The sequence below is a fragment of the Passer montanus genome, unplaced genomic scaffold (assembly GCF_014805655.1).
Source record: "Passer montanus isolate IOZ18808 unplaced genomic scaffold, ASM1480565v1 scaffold42, whole genome shotgun sequence".
Classification (NCBI taxonomy): Eukaryota; Metazoa; Chordata; class Aves; order Passeriformes; family Passeridae; genus Passer; species Passer montanus.
In genome coordinates this window covers 6,831,128-6,848,672 of record NW_024369041.1, presented here as the reverse complement: position 1 = coordinate 6,848,672, position 17,545 = coordinate 6,831,128, and the positions used below count along the sequence as shown (strand labels likewise).

General features: G+C 43.5%; 1 protein-coding gene across 3 annotated transcripts in view; it reads right to left on the bottom strand.

Moving 5' to 3' along the window:
• The window catches only part of PCDH15 (protocadherin related 15), a 637,965-nt gene that overhangs the window by 192,741 nt on the left and 427,679 nt on the right, over positions 1 to 17,545 (bottom strand). For all 3 annotated transcript variants that reach the window (XM_039719696.1, XM_039719693.1, XM_039719694.1), the window contains 2 exons: positions 3,907 to 4,067; positions 482 to 637 (listed from right to left, as the gene is read on the bottom strand). In XM_039719696.1, the coding sequence (XP_039575630.1) occupies positions 482 to 637; positions 3,907 to 4,067 (317 nt within the window). The remainder of the gene's footprint in view (positions 1 to 481; positions 638 to 3,906; positions 4,068 to 17,545) is intronic.

The window sequence follows — 17,545 nt, the reverse complement described above, 5'->3', positions numbered from 1 at the left end:
ACACAGTGGTCCAGTCCACAGCTCTTTATTCCAAAAAAAACCATAACATAATAAATAATAGTAAAAAAAATTAATTCATTTCACAAGCATCAGAGCAACAGCAATAAACCACATCTCCACTTCACCAAGCTTCAACATTGTTAATAAACCTTTTTAAACTGCTTTTTTTACTTTCTTTTCTTCATACATTGGTTTGTTGCTAAATGTGCTTTAATTTAACAGAAAACAACGCTTCATTCATGAAAACACTGCTTTAAATTTGGGTGTCTTCTGCAATATTCCTGCTGAAAACTGTGCTGGTCTTTGTATTCCTTAAGCAAAAGCAGGATAAGATGCTAAAAACCAAAGCAATGAGCTTTTCTGAAGTGGCACAACAGAAAACATTTTGGTATTTTTTGGTTTTCAAGAAGGAGGCAGTGAAAGCTGGGATTTAGCAGTGACCCCACCCAAAGGAGGAGGAGGAGGAGGAGGCAGCTCTGACCTCATTGACGGCCACGTAGTAGCGCTGCTGCTGGAACTGCGGGGAGTTGTCATTGCGGTCGCGCACCACGATGCGCACCTCGTGGTTGATGATGGTGCCCACCTTCCTGTTCACACACTGCACCTGCACCACGATGGACTGGATGGACACGGGCGGCTGCAAGGGGAAAGAGGCTGTGGTAAATGCATACGGAAAATGCCGCCTGTTTGAGCCTTTGGTCATTGGAATTCAACGGATCCCAGAAGGGCTTGGGTGGGAAGGGACCTTCAAGATCATCTTGTTCCACCCCTGCACAGTCCCAGGCTGCTCCAAGCCCTGTCCAACCTGCCCTTGGATACTGCCAGGGATCCAGGGGCAGCCACAGCTGCTCTGGGCACCCTGTGCCAGAGCATGCCCACCCTCCCAGGGAACAATTCCTTCCCAATATCCCATCCATCCCTGTCCTCTGGCAGTGGGAAGCCATTCCCTGTGTCCTGTCCCTCCATGCCTTGTCCCCAGTCCCTCTCCAGCTCTCCTGGAGCCCTTCAGGCCCTGGCAGGGGCTCTGAGCTCTCCCTGGAGCCTTCTCCTCTCCAGGTGAGCACCTCCAGTTCTCCCAGCCTGGCTCCAGCCCTTGGAGCATCTGTGGTCTCCTCTGGACACTCCCCAAAGTCTTTCTTGTTTCTTTCTTGTGTTAAATTGAACGGTCAAGTCTGAAATCACATTTGCTACCACTTACATTTGCAAATAATTCAGAAACAACTTTCAGTGTGGACAATCCTGTTTTTCTCACTGCAGTGAACACAGCAGTGCTCTAAAACTCCCAAAGTGACTGATGGACAAAGAAATTTAGGCTGGAATGGTTTTTACTACTCATTTTAGTAAGATCCAACAGTTTTTAGGCTGCCTTTAACAAGCTGCAGTCACAACTAAGTGTATCTGGATTAATTAGCCAAACCTAAGAATAATATAATTATTTGAAATGACAGACTTTTGACAAATATTTGATATTCTGAGTTTAGAAAAATATGTAAATAAACAATGACACTATGGCAAAATTTGTTTATGAAACCAGGGACAAATCATCCCAGCACCTTTCAGCAGCTCTCTGCGCCTTCACTTCTGATTTATCACTGGTCATTCTTCTTCAAGTTTTGGAAGAAAAGTGTAGAATTTTCTTTTAATCTGATTTTATTTGGAAAACACACTGCCATTCTTAGTAACAATCAATGGAATCTAAGAAGATTTGCTGTCAAGAAAGGCAAGAAATTTAAAAAAAGGACAGGATCAGCCTGACTGAATCAGCAGGGAGAGAAAAATGGGAAGGGTATCCAAATATATGGAATGTGATCATTTGTGTATCAGAGACTCCAATCTCTGCTCTGTAATAAAAAAGCTGAATTTAAATGTTCAGCTTAATAAAACTCCCAGTTTCATTGGTACTGCTAAGTTTCAAGTGAATTTGAGTGGAAGGATAGGAAAAACAGGTTGGGATTTTTGTTAACAAAAAGAGACCCTCCCATGGGTGGAAAGATGGGAATAACAGGTCAGGATTTTTGTTAACAAAAAGAGACCTTCCCACACTGAATGGTTCTGTGATGCTGGGGTAGCACAGCCCTGGTTCTGAAGGCTGGAAATGTCCTTTAGGAGAATCCACAAGGTTAGAAAAGACTTCCAAGACCATGGAGTCCAGCTGTTGACCCAGCACTGTTGACCCATGTCCCCAAAAGTGCCATCTTAATAAAGCCCATGACACACATTTCATATTTTGACTCAGTCCCTGGGGGTTTTGAGGGTTGCTCTCCTTTTCTTTGGGTTGTGAGTGACTGCACTACCCTGAGGCCAGGCAAGAGAGGCACAGGGGGCATCATACCCAAAATCTGAACCACCTTAAAGCCCAGATTTCCTTCTCATAGCCAACCAAACTTAAATAGCCACAGATGAATGTTTGGACACAGTATTACGGGTAAAAAGTGTTCCAGTTCATAGTAAAAAATGAGGAATTAATACCTTAAATACCAATGTAAACACATTATTACCTGAATTTAATTAAGGAATGTACACACTTCACTTGTTTCCAGGGGACTTGAGTCTACTGCTGGCAAATAACATCCCTGTAAAGTGTCTGGGAACTCACAATAATGGGAATTGGTTTAGACTCTGACTAATATTGAAACTCAATCTGATGAGGCTTGTTGGGTAAAGCATCGACTTTGATTCACATTAAGGTGACAAAAAAGTGTCAATAAAAGGCCTTGAAAAGAAGAATGAGCACTGATCCTACAGGGATTTTGGTACCTAACTCCCTATGGATGGATGTGGGGTGATAAGAATGGACCCCACATTTCTTAGAATGATTCTCCAGCCTTGCCTTCCATTCCAGGCTCTCATTTCTTTCTCTGGCTCAAAATAAAACTTGTGAGGCCAGAACTGCTCCAGCAGCTGCTGGCTGGTACTTGAAGAAGTGCCAACTCTCCCAGAAAGTCTTCTGCCACCATGACCACTCTGCCACACTTTGTATTTTGCATGGGAAAACAGTTTTTGAATTAAAACAAAATTAAGAACAGCTGAATTCAATTAGTGCCTTTCACCAGCAAATGGAAATGAGGAGAAATTTGCATGTTGTTTTTGGTACTTATGAATTTATCTCAAAACACATGGAGAAGACAAATTAATCAATCAAGCTAATACAAAACAAACTTCCTTGCACTCCAAGGAGAACTCCTGAGTTTTACAGCATTCTTGCCATATTGATTAAAGCACTTGCAAGTCAATTTTACTTTCAGGTTCTGTCGCAAGGTTGCAGCACTGTGAGGAAATGTCTCTATATTTAGAGTGTTTTCTCCTCAATGAAATTAGCCTAGATGAGAACACTCCTATTTATTTTGTGCTTTTCATCTTTCTTTTTATAAAAATCAAACTTACCCTGGCAATATTTCCTTAACACCAACAGGAACGAGCACAGCAAATATGTTTTAGGCTGCTTTAAAAAAAGAATCTGAACCAGCACGTTCTCAATGGAACACGTCAAGCTTTGTGAGTGAATTGTGGCAGCCACGACTCGTCACTTCTCACAGCTCATAACTCAGTGTGCACAGGGAAAGCAGGCTGCTAAAAAATGTCACAGGGCACAGGCTAAGCAGCAGCTCTTCCAGCCAGCAAATCAGAATAAAAAATTTAATTCAACAAACAAGTCAAGTTTGGTCAGATATAAAACTCTTAGCATCAGATTTTTGGTCTTCATTGCTGTTTGTCCACAATAATATTTGCACATAAGGTCAAGTTCCTGTGTGCTCACAATAAATCCTAAAAAAAGGATCAGATTAACTCTTTTCACATCCATCTGGGGACAGGACAGATGCAGGAATTATATTCTAGCAGGACTTGTGTGCATGGTTAATTAGAGATTAACGTGTTTGTGGAGGAGAAAACCAAGCCCAAACTTACATCTCTGTCCAGCACCCGGCCGGTGCTGTTCAGGTACAAGGTCTGCTTGATGGGGTCCAGGATCACCCAGTAATCCACGTTGTCCTTTAGGGAGAGCTCAATGGTGGGGTCAGGACCTCCTGCTGTCCCTTTGATCAGCATGTTGTCAACCAGGATAGTGCCTGCAACGACATTGAACAGCCCAGGGAGGAATTTATAGGGAATCCACATTCTTATGTATTTCTGCAAGCACTGCGACACTGAAAATGCTGTTTTCTACCTCAGCTTTGTGGTGTTTTATGTTTTGAGTGATGTTTAAAGAGTCTGAACCTTATTATCCGTAATAAAAAACTGCCTCTGACACTGCAGCTGTATCAGACAATGCCAGAAGAAGCACTTGCAATGCACAATGATTTAAATTGACAATGAGACCTGTCACATCCAGCTATCTACTTAACAAGATGAGCTTTTTCTTCATTGAGCAATCATCCCCCAATCTCACCTCGAACAAATGAAAGCACGGAAATAACAACCAAACTCGGAATAAATTTTCTGCAGCGAGAGCGACACATCAAGGTGATGAGGGGAGAAAAAAGCACAGTTACATAAAGCTCTCCAGGAAAAAAGAGAGTTTGTACCTGGAGTTGCTCTGTAACAGAAACTGAATTGCAGTACAAGGATGCGAAGACTACAGCCACAAGACAAAGGTGGTACTGAGAGGAGAAGCCAGCTCTCAACATGGGTCTTTCCATGGAATCACAGCAGCCCAGAATGTTTTGGGTTGGGAGGAATCCTAAAGATCCAAAATTCCACCCTGTGCCATGGGCAGGGACACCTTCCACTATCCCAGGCTTTGGCCTTGGACACTTCCAGGGATCCAGAGGCAGCCACATCTTCTCTGGACACCCTGTGCCAGGGTGTCACCCCCCGCTGCCCCCCAGCAAGGAATTCTTTAAATGTAACCTAAGTTTTCCTTCTGTCAGTCTGAATGGATTCCCTCTTGTCCTGTCACTCTAGTTCTTGTTGAAGGGTCCCTCTCCAGCTCCCATGTGTCCCTTCAGGCCCTGGAAGGACTGTGAGGTCTCCACACACCCTTCCCTTCTCCAGGCTGAGCATTCCCAGCTCTCCCAGCCTGGCTCCACAGGGAAGATGCTCCAGACCCCTCAGCAATTTCATGGCCTCCTCTGAACCTACTCCAACAGTTCCATACCCCTTTCTGTGGAACAGTGCACAGAATTCCAGGTGGGGGTCTCACAAGAGACCACCCTGTCCCATTCTGCCAGTAAGGCTCCCTTTCAGCAGTCAGCTCACTGCCCCCACAATTTACACAATTTCCTATGGAAGACACTCCCAGCTCACTTCCCAAAGATCAAGCATTACAAACCACCCTGAGTGTTGCCCTCCAGTGCCTCAGATTTGCACACACAGCATTTATAACCCTCCTGTGAAATGTCATTTTTCTGCAAAATTAACACTCCCCAGTTTGCTTCACACCAAAATATTAACAGGAATTATCTTTGTGGAAGTTCACCAGCAGTTATGAAGAAAATCTGTAAATGTCAGTAGCTGCAGAACATTTTAATTAGGTTAAAATATTTACCATGTAACCTCCTGTTATTTAGGGCCCAAATAATTTATTCCAAAGTGTAGCATGAAGTTTCTTTACACCTTCACTTTATAAGAGTAACTCTGTATAAAAATATTCATCTAAGAAGGGCTGATGCTTTTTTGCTACAACATTTAAATAATCACTGATCTTAACCCCAGCAAACTGGTTTGCAGTCCTGCGAGGGAAAACACCACAGTAAGGTCTTTTAAATAATTTATTTTGAGACTTTTTTTTTTTTCTGACACAATAGAGATGATAGGAAGAAATTGCCAAATATTTGGGAATACAACTGCCAAACTTTGCACCAAAGACTGGTTTCAAGCTCAAGGAGCAACAGCTTTTTAGCCACATGAGAAACACTGTTTTTACCCAGATGTTTTATGGCTCTTGGCACAATTTTCTGTTCAATAACATCTGTACAGCTCTACTCTGCTCCAGGAGCTTGGCCTTGCACATTTTGAGAGACAAGGACTGGTTTTAACATAGAGAGGAATTCACTGGGAAAACCCAGCTCATTTCCAGCCCTGTGACACTGCTAAGTGTTGATGTCTACTCAACAAGTCCTGTCAAATCTACAAAATCCACCAGTTTGTGCACTGCCCTCATCAGTGTGCCTCAATGATGATGCAAAGAAGGGTTGGTAATTCAAATTCACTTATAAAAATATCTAAGCAACTTAAAATCTGTGATGATGAATTTCATAGTTTGCAGTCAACCACAATCACTTCACTGAACTCTCTGCCTTGATTCTGCATCTCTTTGAATCCTGCTCTGCTTCACTCTCTGCTTGGTTTCACAAAGCACTTTTGTTGCTTTGGATTGATACAGTGATTCTTTTCTTCTTAAAAATGGGCTGGATTTTCTGCAGATATTTATGAAGCACCTGTACACTCTCTCTCTTGAGAGACAGCAGTTTGCAAATCAGCCTTTTAATAGCCACCCTTAAAGTTTTATTTTTCTAGTTTATGAAGTCTCTGATATTTCAGAGGCCTTTCCCTTTCCCCCTTAGCCATCTCTAAGTTTTTCCTTACATCCTGCCTAAAATGCCAGGGAGGGAACCTCCTAATGACAAATCTGATATGTCTGCATCACCAGTTTTTCTATAAATGCCAGCAATAAAGCAAACCAGTCCGGTGGTATTTGTAACTCACAGATACGACAAGTTTACAGAAAATCTGCTTTGAAATTTTTTTGCACAAGCAAAATCTCAAACAATCACAGAATCACTGAAGCTGGAAAATCCCTGCCAGCCCATGGAGTCCCAGCTGTGCCCAATGCCCACCTTGCCCCCAGCCCAGAGCACTGAGTGCCACCTCCAGCCCTTCCTGGCACACCTCCAGGGATGGGCACTGCAAAGCTCCCTGGGCAGCCCCTGCCAAGGCCTGAGCACCCTTTCCATGCAGAAATTCCTGCTGCTGTCCAAGCTGAGCCTCCCCTGGCCCAGCCTGAGGCCCTTTCCCCTTCTCCTGTCCCTGTTCCCTGGCAGCACAGCCCGACACCCCCTGGCTGTCCCCTCCCGGCAGGGAGTTGTGCAGAGCCACAAGGTCCCCCCTGAGCTCCTTTGCTCCAGGCTGAGCCCCTTCCCAGCTCCCTCAGCCCCTCCTGGGGCTCCAGCCCCTTCCCAGCTCCGTTCCCTTCCCTGGCCACGCTCCAGCCCCTCCAGGGCTCTCTGTGAGGGCCCAGAACTGGGCACAGCCCTGGAGGTCCCTGAGCAGGGCCAGCCCAGGGGACAGGCCCTGCCCTGGGCCTGCCTTTCTGTCCTTTGTGCACAAGCCCATGGAAGGGACACCCAGGACTATCACTAGGGATATTTTTCCTGGCTAATTAAAAAGAAGAAAAAAAAATACTGATGGCAAATTTTGATTGCCCATCACCAAAAGCAGATTTTAAGAAGAGCTTTCCATTGTCCATTGAGACCACACAATCTGGCTGCTTTTCCACCTGCCCTGAAGCCTGATTGAGGACTGAGGCAACTCGTGGAATGACCATACAGATTTCCAAGGGATGAGATAAGCTTCAAGGAATCAAAGTCAAGGAAGCTGTTGGCTAAAAAAGCAACAAAACCAGCCAGAACCCAACAGGCTGGACAAGGGAAGAAAGATGTTTTATTGCCAGAGGGAATATAATTTTTCTGAGCTTGTTGCAATTATTCAAAAATGGCTGCAAAATGGGACAAGAAGATTAAAATCTATCAAGCGCTGTAAGTATTTTAACAATTTTGGAATCCAGGAGCTGAAAATCTTCATTAAGCTGAAATAAAAGGGAAGGTTTTGATTTTACAGCCCAATCTCAGGTGAACATTCTTTGGAAAGGGCACAGGACTCAGGTGCAAAAAGCCATGAAATGTGGGATCTCCTGGTTATGCTAAATACAGGAACCTGGCAGTGCCCAGTTATGAGTCACTTCCTGAATGATTTTGACACATCCCAGGATCATTTTAGTTGAATGTTTTGGCAGAGACCTTTTTTAAAGTGTGAGGGAATTATCACTGGTCTGGGAATAAACCTAATTGAATCATGACGTGTTTTGGGCTGGAAGGCACCAATGTGGTTGAAAAGTCTAAACATCAAACAAGGCTTTTCTCTGCATTTAGGTCTATTTTTGCAACATGGGAATGTACTTATGGGATTGGGCTGTGGCCTGCAAAGTCTTTAGATGTCCAGCAATACTCTGCATTCCAAGTGGAAAAGCAAAATGAATCTGCAGGAGATGGGAGAACTGAGGTTCCCCCTCCAGGGTATCATTTTCTACATTTCAGTCTTCAAAAACATCTCCTTCTGGGAATATTTTCTATTTTCCTTGACATTTCCAAACTCTTTTGAACGTGTTCTAAATCTGAATGGCACAGAAGGTAAATGCAACCCCTATCTCCAAAACCTGTTTACACTCAATTGCTACTCAAAATCCAAGCTCTGTAAAACATAGTTTACAAAGGATTGCTTTTAGGATGAAAAAACAGCATCCTACTTCATAATTGAAATAAAAAGCATCTACTGCATATGCAAACACCTGTCTGAGATCAGCCCTAAGACCCACCTAACCTGGTGTCCTGGGTGCTCAGGACAGATCCAGATCTGAAATTGAATTCCAGCTCCCTCTTCCACAAGCTCCTTGGCTCCAGAATAACCTTGTCCATACTCCTACTGGCTTTCCAGGTGGAAAAAAAAAAAAAAACCAAAACTTTGAGGTATTTGCAAACCACATGGGCTCTTCTTTAAGGGGTTTTAAAGCTCACACAGTGAGACGGCAGCAACATTAACCCTGCTCATCTGCCCAGGAGGCTGGTGATAAAGCCTTACAGACCTCTTGGTACAACAAGGTGCAACAGATGACAAAAACTAAATGGATAAAAATTGATCAGTTGGAAGATGCTCAATATTGGTATCGACTGCTCGAGTCCCTAGCAACCCCACAAGGGTAAAATATCCCCTGAAATGAAATTCTGAGAAAAGGTTTCTTTTTTGTTTTTTAGTTTAGCCAATGAGACCAGAAACAGATTGATAAGGTTGACATAAGATTGTCCATTACCTACACAAATCCTGCTGGTTCTTGATAAAAATCATTGCCAGGTTGGTGCTCTCATACCAGACACAAAAAATGGCCATGAACAAAACTGGTACTTTATAAAGCACCCTATACACAATGAAAAGGTTTTCAAAAATCCAACTAATCAAACAAACAACCAAAAGAAATCGAAACAACAACAAAATCCAAACAAAACAACCACAACAAAAAAACCACAAGCTAAAATTTCTGGGAGCATTTGAAGAAGAAAATATTCGTCTTTGTACCAGACAGCAGAGAAGTAATAAAAATGCATATCCCACAGCCAGTGGTGAGATAAAACCTCTCCAGGCTATTCTTCCAGCCTTCCCTTTGTTTCTTGCCTCCCTTCCCAGAAGACTTTGGCAACAGCAGCTCTTGAAGGAGATTTAGAATTATGACACAACAAGAAGAATCTGAATAAACAGGCTCAACACAACCACTCTGAGTCAGGCTTTCCAATGAGGGAGTTTCAGGAAATTAAGGAAACTTCCTCCAGTGCCACAGCCTTGGTCAAAGGAGCTTGACCACCCAGAGGGTGCTGGGACACTGAAAAGGCTGCCCAGAGAATGGACCAAGGCTGCCAGAGCTCCAGGAGTGCTTGGACAATGCTCCAGGTGGGATTGTTGGGGTGTCCTGTGCAGGGCCTAGTGTGGGACTGGGTGATCTTTGTGGGAATCTTCCAAATCAGGAGATTCCATGAGTCTATAAGCACATTAGCACCAGGAAGCTTCCTGTGAATTCTTCCTCTACATAGGCAAACTCCTCTGTGGGAAATAAAAAAACAGCATCATCCCTGAATGATCCTAGGGAATGATCCCAGGGGTCATCCCTGCATTCCATCAAGGTCAGACAATGAGGGAAAATGCTTTCAGAATGACTCAAGTCCAAGTGAAGAAGAAAAATGCTGCTGTGCAGTAAAACCAGAGCAAACCCAGGTTTGTGTCCTCACCTCAAAGCAATGCAAATGAACACCCAAACTGCCCAGAGACTTGAAAGGGCTCAGAGCTGGTAGCACTGGATCCAGGCACTGGGGTAAGAGCCAAACATCCAGCTCCTCATGAAAATCCAGGAAAAGCCATGAGACTCTATAAAGAGGGGACCTTCAGCACTGGAGTCTTCAGACACCACACAAAACCTCCAGAGGAAAGCATCTCCTTGGATCCAGCTGAATGGACTGATGGGTCTTTATTCTATGGTCCTGATATTTTGAGACAGAGCAGAAACCTCAGCAAGTTTTACTTCCATCCACATGGAATCATTAAGATTGGAAAAGACCCCTGAGATCATCAAGTCCAACCTTCAACCAATATATTATGGAATACTGGGGACGGAAACACTCAGAGAGGAGGGAGAACCAGTACAGGGAAGCCTTGGAGCACAAAGGAGCTTGGGATCATGGAACTTTACACAATTCCACCTCACGGGATGACATTCTCAAAGTAAGGGATGGTTCTTGCCACAGCACTCAGTTCTGCAACCACTTTTCACCCTGAGGGTTTTCCCACTCCTGGGAGAACTTTCCTTACACCTTCCGCTGAGGAAAACTGCAGGGTTTATTTTGCTACTTTGGGGGAAAAATATGTATATTAACAAAGTTTGTGCATATTCCCAGGCAGGGCTGAGCTCCTGGGAACACAAATCCTCTGATTATGTACATTGATTATGGAGTTTGGTACCTGCAACCAGAATCATTTGCACTTAAAAGGAGCCACGCTCCCAGGGATATCCAAGTCTTCCCATTTGAATATATTATCACAAACCCAATCTTAGTTCTATTTCAGACCTGTTTTATTTTATTGAGACTATGTTAATAAATGTTGTATTTGTTCTTTGTCTGCTCAGTAGTCCCAAGCCAAAGCAAACCAAATTTTATCCAGTTTATTTTTGTTCATCTAACTCAAATCTGCTCAACTCAAAAGCCCAAGCACTTTCCTTGAAATGGATGTTCATCTTCGCTAACTTTGGGATTTCTTTTCCTAAACTTTTCCTCAAATTCATGGGTTGAATGCACCCTAACCATTGCTCCAACTTGTCCTACTGAGGCCAAATCGGGCATATTTAAACCAGAAACTGCAACCTGCAAAATGTACAACTACCAGTCCTTAAATGGGACAGAAATTCACACCCAGAGGTCAAAAACCACAGCTCCCAAAAATACTGCTGCTGAAAACTGGAAGGAATTCAGTGCCCACTGCAGAGATTTATTCTGGAGGCAATGCAGACTGTGAGTGATATCACTGGCATTTGCAGTCCTTCCATTCCCTTCCTAAATCCCTGATGGATAATTTTCCAAGAGTGCTGGTTTTAAGTCCCTGGGAATATTCCCTATCAGGTTTGACAAATGTGTAGCAGCACAAAGTGTTTTTCATCAGAGATCTGCCTCCTTTGGTGTGTCAGTGGTTGTTGGGAAGACAAGGCCAGACCTACAAACCCCAAAAACAGGGAGGCAGCCTGAGCTGACATCAGTGTTGGTGTCACCTCCAACCACCTCAAACGCCAAATGTGACACAAAAATCCCCAAGGATTTTTGCTGTGCAACAAGGTGACCAGGGAAAGGGGCTACAGGCTAGTAAGGTCCTCCTTCCAAATGGGAGAACCTGCAAATTCCCAGAACTCGGTGTGGGAAGAAAGAAAAAGTTGGAGCAATGAGGCTTTCTTGGCTCTTTTCCTACACATAAGCCCAATATTTTGGAAGATTTGGATGTGAGACAAAGAGCCTTTGGTGCTTCTTCCTGGATGGTCTTTTATGCACAAGATCTCCTGAACTGGAGCCCCTGGTTGTTCTGTTTCATTCACATTTTCCTGAGGGTGCCATGCTTCCATTCCCACTCAACAGAAAATGGAAAAATATCTAATTTTCATTCTGATTCTAGGAATGTGACATCTTTGGAAATACGGTTTTATTCCACTGAGGAGATGCCAAGCTTTGCTGGGTTTGTGTCTCAAAATAGGAACCTGTTTTTCAGAATTAACCTTAAATCCATCTCTGGGATTGAGGAATGGGGGGGACTCATCTCTCAGTACAGGATTAATAATGAGGAGGCAGGAATTGTGAGCGGGGCATGGCCTTGGTCGAGGAAATTCTGACGGAAGCTTTCATCCAAATGAATGTTTCTGCACAAAACCCACAGAGATGAAGATGCATCACACTTCCTTCACACGCCACATATCAACGTAATCCGTTTTGGAGGTCCTGGGCACAGCCTGGAGCTGTGTCAGGTCTCAAATAAATACTTAAAACAGGTTTTGTAAATCCTGTTTGCTTTCCAATTCCTTGAGCCACTTCTCAAGCCAATCGACAATGAGGTTTACTTGTTCTCTGTTTAGAAAAGCCTCATTTACACTTTAAACACACAAGGACTCTTAAATAATGAATCAGATCGAGCAGTTCTTCGGCGCACATGATCAGCAATGGCAGCTGAAGGTGTGAATTAAATTACTTTAATGTTTTTGCCTTAATTTGGAGCCATCCTGGGGTCTGTTTGCAAACCATTTGGAGAGAAGCAGCAGGAGCCTGCACTGCTCTGCTCTAACCCTGAATTATTAAAATTATCAGAGCCTGTCTAAACATTGCTCATGGGTGTGCATAATTTTTCTTATTTCCTTGACATCTTCTCTGCACCACATGCAGCTGTTTTCTCCTTATAAAGGAGGCAAAAGAAGGACAATTTGCTGATTCTTTTCCATCCTCTTTATCTGTTCACACCAGTTTTCCTGCAGGAAAGCACCCCTGGGGATGGGGAAAGAAAAGAAAAGAAAAAAAAAAAAAAAAGAGCTTTGCCAGCAGACCTGTATTTTCTTGGTGCACCCCAGAGGCAGAGCCATTAAAACTTATTTTCCAAATATGTGCCCCAATGTGTTTAGTCTAAGGTTAGCTCCAGTCTCCCAGTTGTTTCCAGATGCTGGAAAGGTGCACACACTGTAACCTGAGGTTCTAAAAAGGGGAATGAAAAGGGGAATGTGAGAGAAATTAGGGATGGACCCCCCGTGATCACACAATCCTGGAATCACAGAATAGCCTGGGCTGGAAGGGAACATCTTTAAAGTTCATCTTCATTTACTCCTGCCATGGGCAGGGACATCTTCCATCATCCCAGGCTGCTCCAAGCCCTGTTCAACCTGGCCTTGGACACTGCCAGGGATCCAGGGGCAGCCACAGCTGCTCTGGGCACCCTGTGCCAGGGCCTGCCCACCCTGCCAGGGAACAATTCCTAATTCCCAATATCCCATCCATGCCTGTCCTCTGGTACTGGGAAGCCATTCCTCTTGTCCTGACACTCCAGGCTTTTGGAAATTGATGCTCTTCATGTTTTCTCTTGGTTTCTTCAGGCTCTGGAAGGCCACAATTTGGTTGCCCCAAAGCTTCTCCCCTCCAGGTGAGCACTCCCAGCTCTCCCAGCCTTTCCTCCCAGCAGAGTTGCTCTATCCCTCTGCTCATCCTGCTGCCTCCCCTGGATTCATCAAACAGAAAAAATTGTCACAGACCAAAATTTCCATCTTCAACTAAATTTGGATACAATCTTGTTAAGCAATAATTCAACCTTACAATTTTCCTGCTGTGAGATCCCTCCTATTTTTGCCCAGAAGGCCAAAGGAATCCTTGAGGTGAGGAGTGCAATGCTACAGAGGAAGAGCAAACTAAATTTTATAACAGATTGAAGAACATGCACAATTTCTTATCTATTTCACCTTCTATGAGAACAGGGAAGCATCCTCACTCATGGGAGAGAGCAAATCCTTTCTTTTCCTGAAAATTGCTTTAACACAGAACTAAAACATGTAAAAAAGGCATTTGTTATCCACAAATTCTACCGCACCCTTTATAACCTGCAATTGTGCATCAGCCTCTGATCACACTGCTGTCAAGGAGTCAGAATTCCAAACAACTGACAAGAGACTGGCTGAGTGAGGATCATACCAGGTTTAGGAGCAGAATCCCAAATCAGGAGATTTTGGGAGCAAACAGAGTGATGGATAACAGTGGCCAGAACTGGTACAAACACCAGTCTGACATCCTTCTATCTGATTTTTCCCCCATTCCACTAAAGCACACAAGGTGGGCAGATTTACTCCCACTAGAGCAGCTCCTGGTTGTGTTTGCAGACATCCCAATAGAAACACTGGAAAACTAGGAATACTTGGCACTACATCATGCTTGGAAGAATTTTATTTTCCATTAAGAAAAGCTTTTCCTAAGCAGTTTTGTTGCTTTTGCAATCAAGCACTGCCTTCTTCTCCACACTTTCCTGTCTCTGGAAGTGTTCAAGAACAGGTTGGAACAACCTGGTCCAGTGGAAGATGGCCCTGCCCGTGTCAGGGGGTGGAACAATGACAAGCTTTAAGATCCCTTCCAACCCAAACCACTCCATGATTACGTGATTCCTCCTAACTCAAATCCCAAGTCCCTAATGCCACTAAAGTGCTATCATCAAAAACCAATTTTAAGCAGCAGTTTTGCAGTTAACGGGGGAAAAAGCAAACCTGTAAAAGCCACACTGTTCCCTAGAGCCAGTCAATTATTTCACCCTACCCTGACCTGGCTGTCAGGGAGGCAGGAAGGACATAATGAGCTTCAAAGTGTTACCTGAGGATCAGGCTTTTAAACTTTTCATCACCTGACTTGCAAACTATGATTGATTTTATTTTCCCTTTCAGCCAGACCTGCTCCTTTTCCACAGGGAAATCACCCTCACTAAGAGTTCTTTGAACACTCAGCACAAAGACAAAGTTGAGGGAACTGAAACCAAACATTTGGAGGAGGTTGCTAAGAACTCAGAGCATTTCACTTCACCTATGATCTGAAAGCTCTCTTAAAAACTAAAATCTGAATTAGAAAGACTATTAGATGTGATTAACTAAATTTGTGCTGTTCTATCGCCCTGTGGAAATGGACATGGAAGAGAGTGGCAGTCTCTTTTCCCAGGTAACAAAGTACAGGGTGAAAGGAAACGGCCTCAGGTTGCACCAGGGGAAGTTTAGATTGGATGTAAGGGAAAATTCCTACACACACAGAGAAAGGGTTCTCAAGCACTGCAATGGGCTTCCAGGGGAATTCATCATCTCTGGAAGCATTCAAAAAACTTGAGGACCTGGATTAGTGGCGAACATGGAGATGTTAGCCTGCTGTCTTAATGACTTAAAAAACCAGCTTCTCTGGGCACCCTGTGCCAGGGCATGCCCACCCTCCCAGGGAACAATTCCTTCCCTATATCCCATCCATCCCTGCCATCTGGCACTGGGAAGCCATTCCCTGTGTCCTGTCCCTCCATCCCTTGTTCCCAGTCCCTCTCCAGGCTCTCTTGGAGAGGAAAGTACATTTAATATGACTTTTCATAACAACCTACAAAATAAGAGATAAGAAAAAGAGAATTAACAATTCTTAAAAGTAGAATCAAACTGAGAGTCACACAGAAAACTGGGAGTAACTGGCAACTATTATTTCTACTGAATGTTTTGCTCTGCATTCAATTGAGTTAGAAACTTTCACAGGGCTGCCCCCAGGGCCACCATCCCTCCTTCTGACCCATGAAAACAAAAGCATCTACATTTTTTGGAAAATTTCTTACACAAATATACCACCATCCGAAACAAGACCTTCCAATAGAAGACCAAAAGAACGTCAGGAACTGAATGAAGTTTTCAGGTGCATTCTGAAGCCCAAGGCTTTTATCTTTACACTGAGCAATTCCATCAAGACACTCTAAACAGTTGTGCTGTTGATTCTTTATCTCAGTATTTCTTGGCTGTGTCTCTCCTGAACACATCCTGTACTCCCTTGCTTTCTACAGGAATAGTAAACAGCAGAGTGTGTAAGCAGATTTCAGAGCTAATTGTAAATAGGAACAGGGAGCCTAACAATATTAAATGGAAAACCCTGTCAAGTTTAGCAACAGATCATTTGCATCTCTTTTATTTTGTTGTACAAGTTCCCTGTTTGCATAGAAAAAAACTAAAATACATGTCAAGCTGCTTTGTAAGTGTCTGGTATCTAATAAGGATGAAAATAAGTATCTCAAATGCTAATGAAGCATCATGTTTATTTTCCAAGCAAATTACTGGAAGGCAAATTACTCTGACAATAGCAAAAAGGAGGAAAGGCAGGAAGACCTGCCCTGCTTTCCAGATTTCAGGGTACTTTTGGTCCTGGCAAATTGGTTCTTGCCCGAATGACAGCTGGGAACAGCTTGGGACGTGTCACCGCCCAGGTTCGGGTGCCAGTACTGGTTTGAAAGGATTGAAAAGAATTTCAAGCAGTGTTAAATCCACGAGAGAAAGACAGAAGAGAGCAACAGGATGACGCTAACTCCAGGCCTGAAACTAAAATACATGTCAAGCTGCTTTGTAAGTGTCTGGTATCTAATAAGGATGAAAATAAGTATCTCAAATGCTAATGAAGCATCATGTTTATTTTCCAAGCAAATTACTGGAAGGCAAATTACTCTGACAATAGCAAAAAGGAGGAAAGGCAGGAAGACCTGCCCTGCTTTCCAGATTTCAGGGTACTTTTGGTCCTGGCAAATTGGTTCTTGCCCGAATGACAGCTGGGAACAGCTTGGGACGTGTCACCGCCCAGATTCGGGTGCCAGTACTGGTTTTAAAGGATTAAAAAGAATTTCAAGCAGTGTTAAATCCATGAGATAAAGACAGAAGAGAGCAACAGGATGACGCTAACTCCAGGCCTGGTGAAGGTGAGATCTGGTTAGCATATCCTGGGAAATCCATGCCCAGAAAAATTCCCACTGTGGCAAAGTGTGTAGAGAAGAAACTGCCAAACACATACCACCGAAAGCTCACCTCAGGTTAGGGACAGATGGCAGCTGCCACCACCAGTGACCACCAAAGCCCCTCAGAATATTCCTCTGTAGATACCTGGAACCTGAACTGCAGAGAACCCCCACAGCAGGAACTTGAGATAAGATCAAGGTGAAACAATTGTTTGGGTGCTATCCCAGGCTTAGGGGGAGTTTAACAAAGCTGGGGAGAAGCGATTGCTGAACACAAAAAAAAGCAGAATTTGTGAGACACAGGTCAGCTCTTGTGGCATTCACATTCTCTGGAAAAATCCCTTCACCCAGGATTTTTCTCCTGGTAAGCTGAGAAGCCTCAGGGAAAAGGAAAACAATTCTTATTTCATTTGCTTCTCCTCTGTTTTGCTCATGTAGATTGTGTTTAGAGATTGTTTACCCACAGGTGACTGTTTTATTAAATTCTAGCACAAGTTGTTTTAACTCTTAGCCAATGAGTACCAAGCTGTGTCGGGACTCTGGAAAGAGTCACGAGTTTTCATTATTATCTTTTTAACATTGAGTAAATATCCTTTCTGTATTATTTAGTATAGTTTAGTATTCTTTAATATAATAAAGGATCATAAAATAATAAATCAGCCTTCTAAGAACATAGATTCAAATTCATCATTCCTCCCTACCACGGGGGCACCTGCAAATACAATAAGCTCCAACTGGGACAAAGGGAATTCCAAATGGGACGAAGAGAATTCTGGCAGGG